The following is an 18,432-nucleotide window of genomic DNA, read 5'->3' as shown; positions in this document are numbered from 1 at the left end:
GGGGGGGGAGAGTAAGGAAGATATATGGAGTGGATAACGGGTTAAAAGGGAAGGGGGTGGTAGAAGGGACAGATGGGGCGGAAGGGGGTGGGGGAAAAGAAGTGGGTTAAGTGTTTTAAGGCAGAAAAAGAGGTGTAGAGACCAAGCAATAGAGAGAGCTTGAGATCCTCTAAGGTGGGTTTCCTGTAGAAAAAGGACATGAGCCCTGCACCTGTGGATATGGTACAAGAGATAACTTTCTTGGTTCATTTAATCCCTGCACAATAAGAGAGACAACATTTTGCAAGGTCAGTGCGACCAAGAGGGATGGAGTTCGGCGGAGGGGGGCGAAATATAGCTTGGGGAAAGAGAGAAAGTAGGAAAGGGAGAAAAGAAGAAGAGAAATAAGAGAAGAGGAAAAGAAGGTAAGACGGAGGCGTGAAGAGAAGGAGGGGGGGGAGGAGGAAAGGGAAAAAAAGGGTCGAACGAAATGTGGACCACTAACGTGGGTTGCAAGTCCCCAAATACACGCACTAGGAGTCGAAAGAAAAAAAAGTTTGCTCTCAGGCGTGAAGCCAATGTGTGGTAAAAGATGCTCAGGTTCCAACATCTGCAGCCAGGCCAGGCATCAAAGGTGGCATAAATAGGTTCAGAGTATAGTGCCAGTCTAGAGAAAAACAAAAAAAAACTAAACCATAATTCTACTATGTAGTAGAGAGGTATATGAGGTGACATTAGGCAGTAAGTTATATGTCAGTGAGGGAAGATTAGGCAATAAGATAGGGGAGGTGGAAGGGGGTATTGTGTATTTGGGAGAGGTGACAAGAGAAATTAAATGTATATAGCCTACAACGCTACCTCAAAGTCTAACTAGGCAGGCAATACGTTTGGCAGTGAAATCATATAGGATACCAGAATAATAGATGTTTTTCTTTTTCTTTCCCTTCCTCCTCTCCTTTCTTTCCCTCCCTCAGACAAGTTTAACAGCAGGTGTATAGTCTATATGACAATCTATAGGTGGTTAGTATATGGTATGCAGTGTCATTCCAGGAAGATATAGTAGTAAATTTGGCATGTAGTTGAAAAAGGAGTGTCCTTAAAAGACAAGTCGTTTGATAATGAGAAGAAATGTAAGTAAGAGAAGGAAGGAAAAGAGGGGAAGGGAGGAATAGATGGGGTTCGGGAAGGGGACCAGGAAGGGGGGCTATATATAGTAAACTTCAGTAATTCAATACCTAATGGGAAGGATGGAAGAAATGATAAAATAATTATATTGAAGATCTAAAAAAGGAAAGAGTCCCCTCACTGGACATATTTATTACCAGCTTGGGTCACGTGTAATCTATATGTAGGTCTGGCTAAAGCTGAGTTTCGTTATACATTGCCATTCCAAGGAAAGACAGCATTAAGTCTAAACAATATTATATGTATTCAATCAGGTAGTCAGAATGGGTAACTTTAAGCCCTCATTCACACAGGAATCGGACTGCACGTACAGCTCCGTGCTGCGTGCACGGCCGTATTGGGCAGCTCCCGGAAGGACAGGTGCTGCGTGTGATTACTACGCTCACCCGCCCTGTACGTCTGTAGGGGTGCGGGTGAGCGTACTCATACGCTGACAGGATGGATCCTGTCTGCGTCCGAGCGAGGAAACACGCACCCCTACGGACCTGCACTTGAGGTGAGAGTAGGGGGGCGTACAGCCGCGTAGTCCCATAGAGAAGGACGGGGGCTGCGTAGTAATCACACGCAGCACCTGTCCTTCCCGGGAGATGCTTGGTACGGCCCTGCACGCAGCACGGAGCTGTACATGCCAGCCGATTCCTGTGTAAATGAGGGCTAAGGCTGTATATAAAGGTCAGGAAGGCCTCTTTTATGTGCATGCATTTTAGCAACAACATGGAAAAGGTATAGCCGACATTTAAAGTTGTATGAAACTCTGGAAAATAAACAAATAGCAAAGTATTAAGCGCTATGTCACAACTTAGAGTAAAATAGACATTGGAACAAAACAGTTGGATAAATGCTGTCATCAAAGATTTCTCTTCATAGATAAATGGTGGTTTATATGTACCGCATGTGAAGTGTGAGAAAGTTAGCATGGTAACAACCATAATGAAAGTATACTATATTGCCAAAGGTATTGGGACACCCCTCCAAATCATTGGATTCAGGTGTTTCATTAAATTTCCTTGCTACTAAATAGTCAACTGTCAGTGGTATTATAACAAAGTAGAAGCAACTGGGAACAACAGCAACTCAGCCACGAAGTGGTAGGCCACGTAAAATGACAGAGCAGGGTCAGCGCATGCTGAAGCAGAAGCCGCCAACTGTCTGCAGAGTCAATAGCTACAGACCTCCAAACTTTGTGCGGCCTTCAGATTGGCACAACAACAGTGCGCAGAGAGGTTCATGGAATGGGTTTCCATGGCCGAGCAGCTGCATCCAAGCCTTACATCACCAAGTGCAATGCAAAGCGTTGGATGCAGTGGTGTAAAGCCCGCATCTGACGCTTTGTAGCGAGGAAGTTTCACGGAGCACCTGAGTCCAATTTGGAGTCCTCTGGAGGAGTACCTCCGTCCACTGGTCGTGTCCCTGGATAGCGGTGGGGACAGGGGCAGGACGATCCCGCCAAGGTTCCAGTTCCACAGTAAAAATCACAGTAGAAAGTAGAGCACAGCCAGCATCAGCAATGCTGTCTGCATCTGTGTGTCCATGACCTCGTGCCTGACTTGTCAGCTGGCTGCGGGCCACTTAGTACTGGTTTGAGTATTACTGGACTAAAATCAACAATAAAAAAAACTAATGGTACATCTATATCTAAAACAGTAACCTGTAAAAAATATTAAGATAATAGTAAATTAAAATTAAAGTAGGGCTGAAATAGAATGCATTAAGATACCTGTTCATGTAGACACCAAATAAAGGCATTTCCACTACGTTTTGTGCAATCATGTTGTCAAAGACTGGAATGCAGTTATCAACAGCCAGGCTGGGGTATGCCAATCCCAAGATCCCATCAAAATTTGCATTTTGGAAGGTGCTCCCTGGCTCTGATACACTTTCTGCAAATGTCTGCTTTTGTACAGTAATACCTTGAACCTAAAGAAACAAGTAGAGTCAAATGAGAAAATGTGTTGTATGTGAAACAGAAATATGTAAACGATACAATAGAAGGTGCTGGTGTGATGTCACTAGCTTTTCTAGATTATTTAGCTTTGAATGGGCAGATATCTTTCTATGTGTGACAAATAATCAGATATATGCAGTATTTGTACATTAAAGAAGGGTTTGTTCTAACAATTCTAAGTACTTCAGCACAATAAATTCAGTAGACATTTTAATTTGTATTATACTGTACACTTATATTGAATTGCCTGAGTTTGTGATAGGTTTAGTTTAGGGAGGCAACTTATTACAATTTACATTGTAGTAAATAGATTTTGGGTTCCTTTTTTTGACTATTTCTTCTCAACATTAGTGGTTATTTTGTGGATATTCCAATAAACAGCAGTAGAAATTATGTATCCTACATTCCTAAAGAAATGACAAGGATATTTCACTTAACAATAACGGGAGCTTCTCAAGCAACTTGTCAACTTTTTTTCTCACAAAAGTTATTATGGATTATACTTACAGTAACCTGATCGATTCCTAATATTCCAGTTAAATTGCCAGTCCCATACTGAATAAAGAAAGATTCACCATTTGAAACATAGGTTGAAGATTGGCTTGGTCGGAACCTGTTGTGTTCCACTGCATAAAAGGAAAACAGTTACTAGTTGCTGTATGAAGGTTATGCGGATTTTAGTTGCAGTCAAACAAACATATCTTCCTAGACACAGCAATTTTATTTACGTGTATAGAAATAAACATATTTAAAAAGTTGCTCAATGTCACATACTACATTGAAACTAAAATTAAAGAAAACATGGAGTATTGCTTGCTTATCAGTTTCCAGCCAGCACTGGAAAAATGGCAGCTGGATTTTGACAAGACTGAGAATGCTGAAGACTTCTATCAGAGTTTGAGAGGACAGGAATTGCTGGAGACATGTAATGGAGATTAAAAGGGACTGGAGATGGTGGAGAACTGTTCTGGAGGTGGATAAGATCATGGAAGGTGGAGGAATGTATTGGAGGTGAGGTAGGATCAGGGAGGGGAGACTGGATGCATGTATTATAGGTGGGGTTTGTCCTTTGCACACCAAATACTTATAGCAAAATGTAAATGCAGAGTGCTAAACATTCATATCCAATGTGTGCAATCCAATCCACCAAATACATTTGATAGGGATTCCCCCTCCCCTCTCTTTTCTTTCAGCGCTGACTGGGGGGAGGGGGCGGGCACAGCTGGCTCTGCCTCTAGAGAGGCAGAGCCAGCTGTCAATCAGGCAGTGGGGTCGATCTCAACAATATACTCATCAGTATATACAGTAGCAGGCAATCGCCCACTATATGCTGAGTTTTGGGATCACAGGAGGACATTTACTAATGTCCTCCTGTGACCCAAAAGAGAACTATAGCCAAAAAAAGTTTGGCCACAGGTCTCTCTTAATATTATGGGGTATATAGAAAAACATACAGATTAGCATTTTATGAGTCATTGCTCAATCAGTTTACATAAAAATTGTATTTGAAACATGGGGAAGAGGAGTAACCTGCTTAATCTGGGACTTTTGTCTTACAGTTTTGGAACCCAGAATTTAAATCCCATCAAATACTCTATAAGCATGGAATATAAGTATGGAAACTAACTTATGTATGGAGATTTAAAAAAATGGAAACAATCATACTTGTGGTTCCCGGAACACAGACAGTGTGCATATTAATTAGGGTTGCACAGATACCAAGTACAGTACTCGGTACAAGTACGAGCACATGTACCGATACTTTTGAGCTCCAAGGCTACACTAGAGAAAAATTCAAAAGTTAGGAGGCAGCTGTCATTTGTAAGGAGCACACAGAGCTCCTGGGATTTGTGCATCTCTGTTTTAATGTATGATTTTGTTTTTATAAATATAAATAAAGGGATGCACAGATACCAGTTTTGCAAGTACGAGTACTGGTACTTGCCGAGTACTTACAAGTACGAGTACTGATACATTTTTGTTTATTGTCATGTGACAGTTTTTCTAAAACAATACAGACTAATGATTTCAGGACAGCGGTGGAACACCAGAGCCAGGTCCCAGCTGCAACCGCTGCAACCCTGGTAGTTCTCATGAAAATGCCAAGTATCTGCACTGGTACTCGAAAAGTATCTGTGCCTCCCTAATATTAATGCTAAAAATGAAGATTTAAAATTCTGGAGCTAACTGTTGATGTAAGTCAGGTAACAGCTTTAAAATGTTAGGTTTCTTACTGCATGCTTGACTTGTACAATATATAGATGGAACCCACAGATTTGAAGACCCAGTGTCAAAGATTACAGTAAACTGCTGAGGGGGTGTACCAATAGAAATCTGCCCAAAATACTCCACCTGCAAAAGAAACAAGGAATGTATTAAAACAGGGATCAATATAGAGTGACTTTTACAATCAAATGACAATAACATAAAAATAATTGATTAATGTTGCATCGAGCTTGACAAAAAAGGAAAATGCTAAGGCATCCCTTAATATAATAGATTTTATACATGTACTTTAACATGCAATGAAATGAGATCAGATTGTTTTAAAAATGAACTGTTTTATTTTTAACTCAAGGCTTTAGTTGAATGCATTTGTTTAATGTAAATCCCAATGTAAATGCTGCTGTGAGTTTTTTCTGTACCTGTAGTGGTTGATAACAGAGGACAACGGGCTACAGCCTTTGGTTCCAGGATCATAGGGATTGCCATGTGGTCTTTGAAGAATGGATGTGTAAACTCTTGTTGCATAACTTTGAATAATGCTCATTATACATCTAGAACCATCAATTCTATAATGCTGTAAATGAAATGACCTTTCCTAATTCTGTCTAGTGAATACATATAAGTCTGTATTCTGGCTGCTGCAGTAATGTACCATGCACTACTGTAACTGTTGTTACATATTAATTACTGGAAATTGTATGTAAAGGCAAGGTTTTAAAAGATCAATGCACTTTGGTAATAGAAGTGATCTTTTAATATATGTGGGGATACCACACAACTTATCAACTCTAGCCTCTGCCCTTTCTTTTCCTATACCTTGAGTGCTGCCACCACTGGTCAAGGCCAGTATAGCCACTGCTCTGTTTACATTTAGCTTGCCTGCATGTTCAATATAACTGCAAATTAGTTGTGAGAACAAAGAAGGCATCTGTTTCACATTCCTCTTTTTTTCAGTGTTTTCACTGCCACGAGACATAAATGGTGATTTACTGTATGCTGCAATTCATTTACGTAATAACTTGAGATCACAAACTGCTAGAGGCACACAGCTATTGTATATGTTTGGCTACAGTGTAGATTATATGACTTCACACCAGAACTGACAATGAGAATCCTTTTAGATATGTACCTGTTTTCCAGGTAACTGACTGTCTGGAATCACATGGAATAGACATAGTGGTAAATCTCAGCAAAACCTTTGCAGGGGCTGCCTATTTTTATCAGTTTATGATCTCCAGTGATTATCTAAATGTAATGAAGCACAAAATGCATAATATATGTGTAGTGCTCACCCCCAAAGGAGCCGCTGGAATAAACGGGAACTCCTGTCTCACCTCTGTGATGAGCCACTTGTAATGGATCCACAGCACACCAGCAAACCTTGTGGGTTTTTATTATGAAAGTTTTACTAAACAAATAATATTCTGTCTTTGGTCAAATTGAGAATATAAAGGACATCAGAAAAAATAAACGTGCATGATATATACAGTATACACTTTAGCTATTTAGACACACCTCGGCAACGGCTGTCTAATTGCTGCAATATATATAATACTCAGCTTTGCTGAACTGACTGTGAACCCACTGACTATGGCTACTGGGTTAATAATGACGCAGTCCAAAATGTCCCCAGGTCCCTACACTACTGGCCAGTAGTAACACTTTAGGCTAGCCACCGTTGGGGCCCAAACTTTGTTGCTGGTACAAGTTACCTCCAGCAGTAACAAGTGGCTCTCTGCCTCTCACCTCTCCTGTAGCAGACTATTTTGGATGGCGATTTACCCCTCTCCAGCCGGCTGCTCCTTGAACTCTTAGGCCCCATTCACACGTAGCGATATATTGCACGATTTCCGCCGTGATATCGCGCATTTTTGCCGTGCGATATCGGAAGAAGTTGCCGACTAATGATATTCAATTGAGCTGTCTTAGCTCCATGACGCGCGTCGCTCGTCGCGGTCGCAAGTCGCTTCTACAGGACCCTTTTTTCGGCGGATTTTGCTTTTTTTCTAATGGAGCCCGACGGAGAAGGTCGCGCTACCGTCGCTGGAACGTCGCCCCGAAAGTCGCGCTATCCCGGCCGCTGCAAAAGGTATGTCGCTACGTGTGAATGGGGCCATAGGCTCCGATGCTTAAAACAGAAGATCTCTCCCTCTCAGGTTACAGCAGTGACTCAGGCACAGCAGCATCCTTTTGTTTAGGGGAGGCAGCGGTATCTCTATCTGTAGTACAGCATCCACGCAGTCACAGGAATGTCTGTTCGTTCATAGAGGCCACGGGGTCACACGGTGATGGGGCAGGCAAATCCTCCACAACAGCAGAATCATTATTTGCTGAATGGAAGATCAGACAGCCTCCTCAGTAAAGTCCACAACTCTCTGTAGTGTCAGCAATATCACCTCCAGGTTTCTATCTCCCCCTGACGTGATAGCACAGACAGATATCAGCAGCAGATCTAATCACTTCCAGAATCTCTCCCAGCCTGGGTGCGCTCACTAGACAAGGCTGAATTCACTTCTCTTCCAGACCACAAAGCCTCCTTGGAGCGGTAGTTCAGTGCAGCATAAGTTTACATTATCTCTCTCTGAAATGAAACTGCAACTCCCACAAACACTTTAATACTGCTGAGAGCTGAGCCAATCAAGTCTCTGTAACAGCATACATTCTAAAAGCAGCACTGCTCTTAAAAGGGAAATGACAATGGTCCCGCTACATATGTCTCCTGCAAATGAAAACATTTAGTCAGGCTGGTTTTTGGAAAAGTTATATGTCTTGTTCTCAGTTCTTGTTTGTTGTTTCAGTGCCGAGGCAGAGAATCTGAATGTACACAGAACAATGTTTACAATGGCAGGAACCAGTGAAATAACAAATTAAGAAAACATAAGCAGTGTTATTTGCTTAGTTACTTACTCCGCCAAACAGCAATACGAAAGAATACCATCAGTGATATTCACATAGACTTGACTCTTACTAGACTTGACTCTAACTCTTAATAGAATGTAAGAGTTACTTTAAAGCAATTTCTGATTACTTGTTTGCTCTCTTTTTTTTACTATACTCCTTATATATATTTGTAAATGGTCTCTAAACCAGTCATAGGTTTAGTTTTAAACATAATTAAATGTTTTCGTTCAAAGCGGACCTTATCCTTATATTGCTCCATCACTTAATAAGTCACTGATCTAAAATATTTTTTATTAATGAAGAATGGACATGGAGGAGGAAACTGACAGCATTGCATATCAATGGGGGAACAATAGTGATTAATTCATCTTTCTGGGTATAGGCGAGAAGCTTTGGATCCTAGGCTTGAATTTGTATTACATGATTGGGTGTTTGTGGAAGAGTACAGTGTTTCCAGTTAGATCGCTCCTATGCAGTAAGGGAACTTTGCTTGTAAACCATAAGAAATTTAGAATAGAAGGGGCACTACAACAAATGCATGGGGTTAATTTACTAAAGGCAGATTGGCTGTTCATCATATTAGAAGAGAATTTTCACTTTGCAAGGGAATTTTCCTCTAGCATTTTGAAAATGAAACTCTGGAAAGAATACCCAATCATGTGCAAAGAAAATGCATGTGTATATTTAGAAATCTTAAATATAGTGCTCATTCTTTAACCCTTTCAATGTGAAGGCATTTTTGCACACATTTTAGGCTTCAAAATTACTTAAAACCCCCGAAAACATTATATATTCTGAAAGCAAAGACCCTGTACAATAAAATGGTGGCAGTTGAAAATGTTTACATCTCACGATATTAGCACAACTCTTTATCAAACCCAAAATTTTAGTAAAGAATACACTTTAGTTAATTTTAGTGCCCAAAAACACAATATAATACCCATTTTTTAAATAATATATAAAAGAAGAGATTATGACAAGTAAATAAATACCCAACATGCCCAGGTTGAAAATTGTGTGCATCTGTGAAATAGTGATAAAAAACAGTACCCCAAATTGTCCACGGGCAATAGTTTAAAAGCCTGTACAGGTCATCAGTTTAGAGATAACCGTGAATACTGGCCCTAGAGTTATTGCTCTCACTCTGGCGTGCACGGTGATACCTAACATGTGTAGTGCAATCGTCGTTTTCATACATAGGTGTAAACTTTACGCTTAAAGGCTTTCATTTGGGAGGATGCTCTCTTTGGACCTAAATTAAAGAGGGAGTCCCACTCACAAAGCTAAGGTTTCCCTCAGGGGGACTCAATGCAGAATCTACCATGACTGGAGTCTAAGGGCCCATTCAGACATGTCCACTATGTTACTGCTCATGTGAAATTATGCATAAGACAACCCCTTCTCTTTTTCAATGCAGTATATCCTGATGCACAGATGGTTCACATATGTGTGTTACGGTGTGCTAAAATGCATTGTATGGCTAGGTGTGTTGGTATGCTATCCAAACTAACACGCTAATGTAACAAACAGTTACCTGCATTTTACTGCACGTGATCATAGTGCAATAGTGTAAATAGACCTTAATAGATCCTTCTCTGCCACAGTCTCTGGCCTTTGTCCTCTGGTTGAAATAGCTGTGATAATAGTTGTGATATCTGCTGTAGGATTTTTTATAATTGTGACTTTATTAATCTGTGTTTTTCAGTGAAAGATCATCAAAATATAGCATTTCAGTACTTACATCCAAGTAGTTCATAAGAGGCTCACTTGCAGCTTCTGGAGTGCTACAAGATTCACTGTACTGCAGGAATTCCAGTCCCTGTTTTGTCCATAAATGTGAAAGCTTTCCTTTCTCCTTAAGACTTTTTCGCAATGAATTCTGTCTCTTCAAGGGAATTCTGTAGTGAATAAAAATGTCCATTAAAAAAAAGCTTTAAGGGCTCGTTCACTCCATCTCCAGACCAGTTCTGGATGCATTTCCGCATACACGTTTATGCGCGTTTTTGATGCATTCTGGTCATTTTTTGTACTGGTTTTGCTTGGGTTTAAGTGCATTCTCATGTGTTTACATGTATTTTGTGGCTTCCAATGCGAAAAATGCTGCTGTACTTTGTTAAAAGCTCTGGAACTGAATGCAATGGTGTGAACAAGCCTCATTTAAAATCATTGGAATTACTGTTTATACGTTTTTGGTGCAGATAAAATATGCCCCAGTCTGGAGTTGATAGCAGAGACCACAGCTGAGGACTAACACATGAGGGGTTATTCTCAAAAGGGTGAAGAGTTTGGAGAAGGTAGGAGAAGTGAACAATCTAGGACAACATAGCTGAACTGGAACAATTCTTCAATTCAGCTCACTGTCTAGTTCAGCTATGTTGTCCTAGATCAGGGGTGCCCACTATTTTTCGTCTGGAGATCTACTTTTCAAATGACGAGCTCATTGAGATCTACCAACGAAAAAAACACCTGCATTCAGGGGCGGGAGGGGGCGTGGCGGTGCATTGAGGTCAATGGCACCGCAGCCAGGCTTCGCAGGCACGCATTAAGTAGTAACCAGCACGCTCTGTATGCAACTTCTAACAGCGTGGTAGACGGGAGGCTGTGCTTGTCAGTGGAGCCAGGGATCAGGTGAGTATTTAAAAAAAATTATTTTATGTTCCCGGGGACGTGTAGGGCTCATTCACACTGGAATTGGCCGACACGTACAGCCCCGTGCTGCGTGCACAGCCGTATCGGGCAGTTCCCAGGAAGGACAGGTGCTGCGTGTGATTAGTACGCAGCCCCTGTCCTTCTCTATGGGAGTGCGCGGCCGTACGTCCCCCCTACGCTCACCCGCCCTGCACGTCCGTACGAGCATACGAGTACAATCACCTGCACCGATGTGCAGGATGGGTGAGCATAGGGCGGCTTACGGCCGCGTAGTCCTATAGAGAAGAACAGGGGCTGCGTACTAATCACACGCAGCACCTGTCCTTCCCGGGAGCTGCCCGATACGGCCGTGCACGCAGCACGCAGCTGTACATGACGGCTGTTTCCAGTGTGAATGAGCCCTTAAAAAAACTGGTCACCTTACCCTGGTGGTCAGTGGGGGCTCCCTGGGCCCTGGTTGGTAATGGGGGCTTTCCTGTGGCCGCACCAGCCAGTTTGCCCGCAGCAGATGCCGGAGGGCCCGTCACCAACCCCCCCCACACACACACACTAAATGAAGCCCCTGGCCGCAGTGGCCCTCCCTCCGCTGTATCTCTGCCACCTGCACCGCTACAGATGCGGCTTTCTAATCGCGCAGCCGATGGGGGGGGAAAGAGGGGATTGGGGGACTAGCTGGGCTGGTGGTATTCAGATTATACAGCATTGCTGAATACCACCAGCCAGGGGCGGACCTAACCCTTCGCCGTCTCTCTGCCGCTACAGATGCGGCTTTCTAATCGCGCAGCCGCTCGCTCCTCAAGGGGGTCCTCGAGAGGCCCCAGTGGGCGGCCCTCTAACATGCCTGATTAGAGGGCTGCGTCTGCCTGATCCAGCCAGCACGGATCGCATACCGAGGCATGTTCCAAATCAGCTATCTTGTCCTAGATTGTTCACTTCTCCTGCCTTCTCCAAACTATTAACCCTTTTGTGAATAGGCCCGATAGTTAAGTAGTTATTAGTCTTTTATCAATTTCATGTTATAAATGAAATATTTCTTTAAATTTGTTAATGTAAATTGTGTGTATGTATATGTTAATGTAAAAGTTTTTATGTATGGTTAAGTATCAAAACCGTATACTGTAAATAGTTGAGTATGCCTGCACATACACCTTGTGTCCTGTTATTACATTGTCAGGTAACTGTTAGTAGTAAAAGATATCTGGTAATCCTTTTAGACATACAGGGATTACCCATGTTGGCAGAGTACCCTCAGCTCATCTTTTACTCTAGTCCTCATGGAAAAGTGTAGCTTTGTATCTGCCTGCACATCAAGAGAGCACAGGAAATACCCATGAAAACCAATGATGTGCTCTAGGCAGGATCAAAGATTTTAGGGGCACTTTGCACACTGGAGGAATGTTGGGGGAAAACAGACATGGTGCTTGCACTTTCATTTAAAGGACAATTTCACCTGCTAAAATACTTGCCTTCCAACCCAGTTCAAGTGATCTGCCCAGTGCTGCACAGTATTTGTGGACCTTGCAAAGGGCTCCACTCAGGGGCGTAACTAGAAATCACAGGGCCCCATAGCAAAATTTTGTATGGGGCCCCGTGATTGCTAGTTGTGCCACTTGCAGAGCCCACCATAGACTATCTATGGTGGGCTCTGCAAGGTCTCAGTTGGGCTGCACGCCTCTTACGATTGTTACGCCACTGGCTCCACTATGTACTGCGCATGTTCGCCATTGCCCCATTCATTACTTTAGGTGAACCATACTCACTTGTATAATAATATTAATTGTGGCCTACAGCTGTCCAGAGGAGTGCAGTTCCCACAGTTATACATAGTGCTGTAGCACGACTGTGCAACAGTAAAAGGAGCCCTCCAGATGTTTTTCTTGCAAAGGCTGTAGAGCACTAAATAGGGCGACAGTGAAGGTTGATGGAGTGAGAAAGAAGGTGAGTTTGTCCCATGTAGGTTAAACCCGGGGGGCAGGGGTGGAGGGTTACTAAACCACTTAATTACCCACATGTTAAACCCTCTTTATTACCAGGCCATTTTTCAGTTTTCAGTACTGTGAAAGTTTGACTGAAAATGACTCCATCACTCAACTCTGTAACCAATTTACTTTGATATTTTTTGAGACATACTGTGTAAAGGTTTCTTTTGGTGCTGTAGCACAGGCAGAGTATTGCTCCAGTAGTATATGCCGAAACTCTCTGAAACACTGCACTGCATTTCTCTGGCTAGACTGATAGCCCACAGAGACTGGAGGAGAGACTCTATTGGCTGCAGCTGCAGCCTTGTTCTTGGGTTGGTTATTGCTGTAGCTAAGAAGAAAGCCCACCCCTAACAATAAATGCAAGGAGGGACTTGATTGGCTAGCAGCCCAAGAGATCTGTAATTGGCTGCCAGGTCGTTTAGCCCTGCCCACCAACCTGACAAGAACCAGATCGTCAGAGTGCCAGGCTCCCTGCTTTATTACTGCACCCCTTCTGGAAGTGTGCTTTGTTAAAGTAAACCTGTCATGAAAGAATTATCTATGCACCCATTACCAACCCTGTGCTGAAAATGTCCCCCAGGCTGTCATAGGGATCATCAGCTTAAATACTTAAAGCATTACTGACCTAAAACAATGAGTCAGAAAAGGTAGAACTCTTGACCTGTGTACCTGTTCTAGTAAAATTACTTGTTAAGTAGTGAAGCCAGAGAATCAGCATAGTAGAGAGCTTGCATTTTCAGAAGAGAGTCAGGAAGAGCAGCAAATTATAACTTAATATAAAATCTATTGCATCGCGCTGGTATACAAAGTGTGAATAAATACCAAACAAATACTACATATGTGAAATCTATTACCCCTTCATCATTATTCCTCGCGTGAACTCCACATCAAAAACAATGTACATTGCAAAGTTATATCAGTTCAATCCAACCAATACTGTATAATCATAAAGAAAATGTCCACATAGAAAAAAGATCAAATCTACATGGATATACTTCTTTCCACACTGTGTGTATCACCCATGAATATATTACTTGCTTTCAAATTCACAGGATGGTGATCAAAATATTTATTTCTTATTCTTCCAATTCCCACACTTCTTATAGATGGTGCCCACAGTTCCAAGTGATGTAAATGTTACATTTTAGATCTCCTTGTGTTTAATTTCTTTTTATATATATGCACTCACCACAAGTTTTTGACCATATAATCAAATGCTCACAAAGCGCTTATGGTGGCCGCTTTTGACCACATTTTGTCATTTGACCACATTGTTTGGCGGCCATATTGGATTGCCCAATATTCTACTATCATCTTTTTCTTTGAAACTGTTTTTTGGAACAATGCGAAATTTGGCATGTATGTCCATGGCCACCTCCTCTAGAATGGAGTATCAAAGCAAGGCAATGCCAAAATCAATATGGCCTCCACAAGCTAATCACTTTTAAGATTGCAGCAAATTGCATAAACGTGCATTTCTATCACTATTAAAGTATGTTATAAACATGATAATTCAACATCATAACTGCCAAATACAATATGGGTTCCAAATGTCTCCAAGGTCGGAAGCCATTTTGGATTTGAAAAATTCTAATTCATGAAATCTTGTCCAGTTTTAGAGGTCTATAGAGAGATACTGACTAAGACTTGTGTTTTACAAGTCAATCTACCACGTAGTTTGGCAGCCATATTGGATTGCACAATATTCTACAAACATTGTTATCTCTGAAACTGTATGTCATGACAATGCGAAATTTGGCACAGATCCACGGCCACCTCCCCTACTAAAGGATGGTCATGAATATCAACATCAATATGACGCAAGCCAATCACATTTAACATTGCCGCAAATTGCACTAATGTGTATTTATATCACTACTGAACTATTTTAAAATTTGATACACACAATTACTCAGCAACATACGTGCAAATTAAATATAAATGTGAAAGGTCGGCGGCCAATTTTGAATTTGGAAAAATATTACAATTCATTAAAACGTATGCAGTTTTACAGGTCTATTGTGAATACATAACTTTGTTATGTATCTCCCTAAATACAATATCTTCTTATGTGCTATAACAGGCTCTAATGCTTGGCCACCTTTACTGCTGCTTACTAGGCATGGGCTCGATGTTCGAGTGGTGGGAGTTCGTCATGAGCGGACGGGATGATGGTCGTCGTTTTTTAAAAAAAATTATTATTTCTATTTTTTGTTTTATTTTCTATTTTGACGAGCCATCGTCGTCGTGGACAATGCTGGATGCTGGATTACATCGGTGGATCATTTAAAAAAAAAAATAAAAGCCCTTTCAAAAACTTGTCTTTTGTTTTGTTTTTTCAAATAAAGGATTTTTTTCAAAAATCTGGTCTCTTTTTTACAATTTGATTTAACCCTTTAGGGAGTGGGTAGAGGTACAATTTTCCTGCCCTGCCAGGCCTGTGCTCGGATTAAGGGTCCGGTATAGAATTTTAGGGGGGACCCCACATTTTTTTCTCCCATTTTTGGGGGGACCGCACCTTTTTTTTTTTAAATGTGGTCCCCCCTAACATTCCTACCAGAGCTAAATGGTCTGGTATTGTTTGGGAGGGGGAACCACACTCTTTTTTTGTTTATTAAATGTCATTTTTTTCTTTACAAATGTCCTTTTTACTGCAGCAGGTTCTATACATCGTACAGATGCGCCACTTTACAGGCAGTTTAAGGGGACCCCCAGACACGATATTTAAAGGAATTTTAAATTTTTATTGTTTCACTTTAAGTGATGTTAAAATCACTGCTCCTTTAAAAACAGTATTTAAAAAAAATAAATGTATTGATTCATGTCCCTCAGGGCAGTACCCGAATCCACATACACTTCATATAGACAATAAATTGCATATACGACTACAAAATGGGGTCAATTGATTTTCAAAGTTCTAGCTGCATTGACTGGCAGCCTAACAGGGCGGTGTTCAGCCCATCACTACTGCTCACAGCTATTTTTATAATTTGGATCTGATTATTACCTTCGTAATATAGCCCATACATGTTTTGCTATCTGTGGTCCATATTAAAAATAAAAATCAGTCTTTTAAGCACAGAGAAGTATATATGTTGATAAACAAACACAACTTTCTTATCGAGTACAGCTTGAAATACTAAGAAAAGAAAACAGAAATGTCACTTACCGAATTATCCCATCGGCAAAAGACACAATGAGAAATACTACAAGAATTTGCTTCATTGTTAGAACATGCGAGACTCAAGTTCACTGTGTGAGGCCAACACAAAAAATTCAATTTATATCTTTGCTAAAACCAATCCCAGATAGTATTGTTTGCAGTCTAAAGTAAACAGATGACTTATTTCTACAGTTCTTACACAATTAACAAGGTTAAAAGCTTGTGAGTTGTTCATTCACGCCTCTCCTGGTAAGGTTACTGCACAGGAACTAATGAATAGCAAGCCGACTAAAAACTTAGCATCAAAATATAATTGTAAAATAAGAGGACTAACTATAATGTAATACTTAATGTAGCACACCCATAGTTTAAAAACTTATAATTATTCAAATACAGCTCCTTTTTAAATACAACCTTTCTGGGGGTTTTTAAGTAATTTTTTTTGAAGAGTTACCAAATAAATTGGTTAGGCTTTACAGAAGTAAGGATTCTGTACCTACACATATACAGTGCAATCGGTGCACAGTTGAGTTAGAATGAACATATGAATATACAGTATATAAGACAAGGTGAGGTTCCGGCTCATGGCCAAGAGCTTTTGTGGAGTTGGCCATCTAAAAGCCAGCATTTAAGGTTAGAGGCAAGCTTGCTGTATTGGAAGGGAGGAAAAACATCACTCTACTCTGTCTATAAAGATCCTCTCTTGTGGTGGATTCAGTGTCTATGACAAGTGTCAGGGTGTAAAGGATGACCGGGCCCCTTATGGAACTAGAGGGTCCACAAGAAGTCTCACAAAACTGGGAATAATGGGTAGAAGAGTAAGGAGGACATAGGAAGGGGTTGGGTGAAAAGCGGGAGAAGGTAGAATGAAGGGTTGATACATGGAGTCAAGGGGGGTGGCAGTGGAGGCCAGCTCCTGCCTGGGTGGGTAAACATAAGTATGTACACTCGTTCCCATTCTTCAATAGTGAATGTGCATCCAAAATCAGGAAGGGAAGGGAAGTGAGATCTTTTAGAGAAAGGGAGGAGAAGAAGGACGAATAAATGTCTAAAATTATGGGAGAGAGTGGAGTCTTGGAGAGGCATTTTTTGAATGTTTGAAATAGTTTTTTGAATTTTTGCAATTTAATTTTTGAAAGGAATTTTTGAAATAGTTTGAGCAGCCAGCTGAGCCAGCCAGCTTTGTGGAAGGCCCCTTCCTGTTCAAACATGACTGCGCACCAGTGCAAAAAGTAAGATCCATAAAGACATGGATGGGCGTGTTTGGGGTGGAGGAACTTGACTGGCCTGCACAGAGTCCTGACCTCAACACCTTTGGGATGAATTAGATTGGAGACTGCGAGCCAGGCCTTCTCATCCAAAATCAGTACCTGACCTCACAAATGCGCTTCTGGAAGAACGATCAAAGATTTCCCAGAGACACACTCCTAAACCTTGTGGACGCCTTCCCAGAAGACTTGAAGCTGTTATAGCTGCAAAGGGTGGGCTAACTCAATATTGAACCCTACGGACTGGGATGCCATTAAAGTTCATGTACGTGTAAAGGCAGGCGTCCCAATACTTTTGCCAATATAGTGTATGTCCGTATATATGTCAACAGATTTATGGACATATAAATGAGGAAATAAAGCAATACAAATTATGCAAGAAATTAAAAGTAACGTACAGGCACGAATGAAAAACGGTGCTTAAACTTTTAATTATTTTTTTTATGAAAGGCAAAAGAAAAAATGCCACTGATGGCTTAATTTTGTAAACTATTGCGCAAACTGTTGGCGCTATACAAATCCTCTATAAAAAAAACATTAACAACAAACATTAAAAAAACATAGACAAGGAGGAGGTGGTGGAGGAAGCCACTGTCCTTTAGAGCCATTGGAGAACATCCATGACATTGGTCACCATCTGTAGCTTTTCCCGCATTTCCCCACACATGTGCTTCATCTCCTGGTTACAGCGCTGGAGCTCTGCAACAACCTTGGCAATACTGACCCTGTCAGGTCTTGCTGCTTGTACTTTATCCAATATAAAAAAGATAGAAAATAGAGTAAACAAAACATGTTTCTGGTTTTTAATTAAAGTCTTGGAAAATTAAAACAGTATATACCAGAGGGTGTGAACTCTTGCATTTCAGGAGAATACTCTACCAAGGTCATGATGGGTTCTATGGCAGTGGCTTCTTCCACCACCACCGCTTCCTATAGAGTCTCATGTGCTGCAGCGCTCTGAGCACTGATTTCAGGACACGATGCCCTACGTTTCTTTTCTTTTTCTGCCAAAACAACAAACAAAAACCCATGCAAATAATGCATAGAGGGAAAATAATGTAGGGATGCACGCTTACTTGTTTTGCATGTTGCCTCTCATTTTTGGGTTCGTATGACTGTGTATTTACTATTTGT

General features: G+C 41.2%; 1 protein-coding gene across 1 annotated transcript in view; it reads right to left on the bottom strand.

Moving 5' to 3' along the window:
• The window catches only part of CTSE (cathepsin E), a 32,052-nt gene extending 15,957 nt beyond the window's left edge, over nucleotides 1–16,095 (bottom strand). The window contains exons 1-5 of the mRNA XM_018557251.1: nucleotides 16,037–16,095; nucleotides 9,978–10,134; nucleotides 5,344–5,461; nucleotides 3,617–3,735; nucleotides 2,882–3,081 (exon numbers count right to left, since the gene is read on the bottom strand). Of these exons, the coding sequence (XP_018412753.1) occupies nucleotides 2,882–3,081; nucleotides 3,617–3,735; nucleotides 5,344–5,461; nucleotides 9,978–10,134; nucleotides 16,037–16,092 (650 nt within the window). The 5' untranslated portion in view covers nucleotides 16,093–16,095. The remainder of the gene's footprint in view (nucleotides 1–2,881; nucleotides 3,082–3,616; nucleotides 3,736–5,343; nucleotides 5,462–9,977; nucleotides 10,135–16,036) is intronic.
• Between the last annotated feature and the right edge of the window lie 2,337 nt (nucleotides 16,096–18,432).

Source organism: Nanorana parkeri, unplaced genomic scaffold, assembly GCF_000935625.1.
Source record: "Nanorana parkeri isolate BGI_ZX_2015 unplaced genomic scaffold, ASM93562v1 scaffold276, whole genome shotgun sequence".
Classification (NCBI taxonomy): Eukaryota; Metazoa; Chordata; class Amphibia; order Anura; family Dicroglossidae; genus Nanorana; species Nanorana parkeri.
Note: the sequence above shows the minus strand (reverse complement) of the source record. Positions and strands in the feature narration are given on the sequence as shown.